Source organism: Sphaeroforma arctica, assembly GCF_001186125.1.
Source record: "Sphaeroforma arctica JP610 unplaced genomic scaffold supercont1.195, whole genome shotgun sequence".
Taxonomy (NCBI): Eukaryota; class Ichthyosporea; order Ichthyophonida; genus Sphaeroforma; species Sphaeroforma arctica.
In genome coordinates, this window is record NW_014040363.1 from 46,612 (window position 1) to 51,275 (window position 4,664).

General features: G+C 44.2%; 1 protein-coding gene across 1 annotated transcript; it reads right to left on the bottom strand.

The window, feature by feature from the left end:
• Positions 1-662: 662 nt before the first annotated feature.
• On the bottom strand, positions 663-4,248 carry SARC_03716 (hypothetical protein; the record flags this gene model as incomplete). Its single annotated transcript, XM_014302481.1, has 7 exons — positions 663-756; positions 885-1,003; positions 1,458-1,591; positions 2,336-2,497; positions 3,233-3,479; positions 3,989-4,105; positions 4,171-4,248. 7 exons carry the CDS (start codon positions 4,246-4,248, stop codon positions 705-707), a joined length of 909 nt encoding a protein of 302 aa, XP_014157956.1. The 3' UTR covers positions 663-704.
• Between the last annotated feature and the right edge of the window lie 416 nt (positions 4,249-4,664).

Sequence of the window (4,664 nt, forward strand, 5' to 3'; positions counted from 1 at the left end):
ACTAACAACTTACTAACTAACTAATAACTAACTAACTAACTACTACTAANACTANACTACTACATATACATACTACTATAACAACAACTAACACACACACACACACACACACACACACACACACACACACACACACACACACACACACACATATATATATATATATATTGTGTATTGCGAGAGCATCCCAATTTTAGCTCACGCCGAGTGGGATGGTCACACATCGTGAAACTCACGACAGTTTCTCAATGGATAACACGGGTTGATTTCGCTCGGCAGCTCAGTATTGGCACTATAAAGGAATCATATATTTGATACAATTTTACAGGCTTGGGGGCGTATGCATAGACCTATGTACCAAAGTACACAGGGGGTTTTCAATTCCTTTAAACTGTCGATGATTGATTATAAGTTTAGTTATTTTTGTTTTACTCGATTAAATGTTTTATACGTTCAAAAACGATTCGCGGTTCGGGCCTGTCATTTTCTAACCGTCATCTAGCAATGGCTGAAGGTAGCGTGAAGAATACACAGATAAAGGCTACACATATAAATAGATTTTGAGTTTCCGTTCTCAGTCATTTACACAGGAGCACTTGAATAACGATCCAGCAATAAACTCAGCTCTCAAACGGACACGCACGAATTCGATTATTGTGTAGTGCCGTTCAGGCGGATACTAGTTTATTCACTTAGAGTTTTATTTAAGTAGCATCAAACTTCTTTAATCGTTCAGACTGAGAGCTCGTCAGCAATCTGTCAATCAAACAACAGAGAATATCATTAGTAAAGTTCAAACACATTCCAATAATAAAGTAGGTTAGTGAGATAATAGGAAAAACAATTGACATTACACTACTACATTATCCGCGCGGATATATTACCTTGGCACCACTATCCTGACCACACCGACGTGGGCGCCTGGCGGTATATCAGCTTCCAGACTTTGAATACCCTTCCCAGCTAAGCGCACCTCATCACCGTGCTGCGTGCCTGAAGGCAACTGTATTAAATACAAGCGAGTAGTAGTGTGTGAACATTGCAATCAAACTAGGTCTAACCTTGAAAAAACAAGCTGATGTCAGGTGATCTGGGCGTGTACGAGCACGCAGAGATGTGGTTTGCATTGCTCAGACATTTCTATCGTCTGTCCTGAATCGCGTACTAGCGGACAATCCAACAGAGATGAGTTCACACACCATTATCATCTCCTGCCCCACCTTCGTCTACCAACTACCTCTGTATGCTTATTTATTTAAGTCGTCGACTACATACACATGGCACTATGGGCACGACTAACCTATCTAGCAGTCTCCTCATTCGAAACCGGTCTCGTACGAATACATTCACACATGAAATTATGTACTTATACGCATCCATGTACTTATACACATCCGGAAGTGTGCGAGTTTACACGAAATTTTATTTGCCAAGCATATGCATGTACGCTCACTTACCACGACCGAGTGTGTTCCGTGAACCGTCTCCATGTTGCACGGTACGTCCCCAAGAGCCGCTCTCAGCGCACACACTTCGATCGTTGAGAAGATGTCCATACCTTTCCTTTTGAAGGTCTTGCTACTCTCATCAACTATAAGGGTGAAGCTTGAATGTCAGAATGGATCATACGAAACGATTTCTTGCCCAGACATTCACCCACAACTGTTTTTAATATGCGATCGGCGTGAGACGATAGCCTATACGCCGCAATACTATAGATTTTATGTCTATGCCAGCTGCGAAAAGCAATGATATTGTGGCCTGCTATGGGGACTTGGTGTATATGATCATTATTCCGTTGCCTTTCAATTTAGACATGTATGCACACTTCACACTACAACAAGAGAGATGACCAGCGTAGGTACGAACATAACATAGTTGGAGAACACCCACTCACATAGCAAAGGAACGCACTCAAGTCATCGCAGTCTGCAGCAAAAATAACTCAAAACCGCAACAGAAAAGGTACTTCTACGTTATATATAGAGGTAAAAGTGTGTCTCGATTTTCCACCTATGAGATCTCGTATCATTTCAGACAATATTCTGTCCACGTCAAGTGTGAGAGCTAAACCAGCACACACATCTCCTGAAATTACAATGTATTTTCACCTACCAAGTTTTGTGTCACGGTGCTTTATGTACTCATATGCGCAAACCTCTGATGCAAGCATACACCTGACAACAAGCGGTCGATGTATATTAGAATGGGTATACAGATCGCACGTAGACAAGCATGTGGTCAGGTACATTGCGCGTGAAGGAATAAGCACACCAGCCATTGCAGTCACTTACTATCGACAGCGTACACTGCTGAGTAGCTACACACCACTCACCATGCAGCATTACAACCGCCTGGCCAGACTTTTCTAGCAGAATCTCTTGGCCATTGACCACACCCGGCGGGATTTGTACTTTCTTATTTACGGTCGAATGCTCGGCTCCACGACCAAAACAACTTCGGCACGGTTCCGGTACGATCACACCTTCACCGCTGCCTTTAATGTATCAGAGTATAAATAACTTAAGCTCAGACTTGCAGTACATTCCTTGACCTTTTGAGATACCGAATGATGACTAGGCACAAGGGTAGAACACACTTCGGTGCATCGTTTACACGTACGATACTATAAATATACAGGACATTATATCCGAAGTAAAAACGATTCCCGACGTCAGTGGTCATCGTTGTCACTACACAAAATTTGATTTATAAACACAGCCGAGTTTGGACCAAATGAGGACAGTGCAGAGCCACCGGAGAGCCCGCAAAGACAGAGTTTTAAATCCGCATTGACCCGAAATCACGATGACATTATCTCAATGTACTCCCAGCCAAAAGCTGCCGATAAGGACGCAAACACCAGGAAGCACCCCCACAACCGACGACCGAGGGCGCCCAGTTCCCAACCGAGAAACACTTGATAACCACTGGTACATACACCTTCTCTGATGGGAGCTGACATCACGAAAAGATGAAACAAGAAGATATACAACTGCAGCCTCACTATCTCGTTCGCTACAATTGTTGTCAGACGCCCATTTACATCATGTGAATAGTCTTCGCTCATTTGCCAACCAACCACTGAGAGTGGCCAAATACTCACTTCACAGGTGTAGTAGGATGCCTCGCCGAAGACTAACCCTCTACCAAGAGCAACCAGACAGCCGCCGTGGCAGGAAACAATCGACCTGATCCACACACACACACACACACGTATAACCACACTTACATTTCGGACAGTCAATCTCATGCGCCTCGAGTATGAAGAAAGCAGGCATCATCACCAGTCCCCCGCCGCCACACTTAGAACACACCACGTGCGCAGGGCTCCCAGCCGTAGCCCCGGAGCCTTTGCATGGTACGCACTTCTCCTTGAGTCTATAGGACACATCTACCTCACACCCCTTCACTGCAGCGAGAAAATTGAGTTGTATGGGTATGGTCACCGGCCTTCTGTTGGATTCTATTTTGCCCTCCTGTGTGTTAGAAAGATGTGGATCGGGACGGTTGGTACAGACAATACGAAGAGTGCTCTTGGATAAGAAAAGGTCCTACTAGCTAGCTCAAGGGAAGGCGATAACTTAATTCATTGCGTATAAGCTACTACACACTGGCAACAACTAGCACTAAGATACCTTCTACAACTTAGCCAAAGGACACTATCGCTGTAGCGCCATGACAAGCCTGTCACTCATACTGCATAAAGGGCCACGACGCTATTGCATGTTTTCCCACGCCTACGGTACCCCTCCACCGTCGATCTTAGCCGGTTTAAACGTGTTCACCCGCTTTTCAATATTCCGCGCTTTTTCTCATCAATACAGGGCATACTCTGTGCATGCACACGTGAAAAAACAAGACACAGCAAGACAAAATGACAAGGAAAGGCACATCGTAGAACTCATACAAACGTACTGAGCCGTTCTCTGCAATACAGCACACACATGCGTGATGTACACCATCTCTCAGATCTTTACAAACGCACCTTGTTGAAGGCCTTTTCAAATTCTCTGAGCATTTGCTCAGCATCGAAACTCAGATCGTTTGGGGCGGGTCCGTTACCTTCGTCATAACTCTGTCGAAGCTTCTCGTTGCTCAGAATCTGTATCAGTGGGAACAGTATAATGCTCAGTGAGTTGTCGAATACAGACTCTCAATCAAACACACATGCAGGTGCAGTGCTGAAATTAGCAAAGTAACTGAAAGATCAACTGGACACTGAAAATTTGGTGGATATATCGACATAGAAGAAACAATGCCCTGACGATAACTGCGATCTTGTTTCCAATGTACGCTGACCTCTGCCGTATTACGCGAGTGACGAATTGAACCCCACACATGGAGATACCGAGCTACCTACCCAACCGGGAGCGCGTTTCTGAGTCTATCCTTCCAATATAACACAGTTTATTATGCCTGCCAGTAAATAACACTCACACACACACACACACGCGCGCACACACGCACACACACACCTACACACACACACACACACACACACACCTACACACTCTCACACACACACATATATACACATACACATACACATATACATATACATACATACATATATATATATATACATATAAACACACACATACACACACCATACAAAAATACACACACACACACACAAAAACAAAAAAGACACAAACACACAC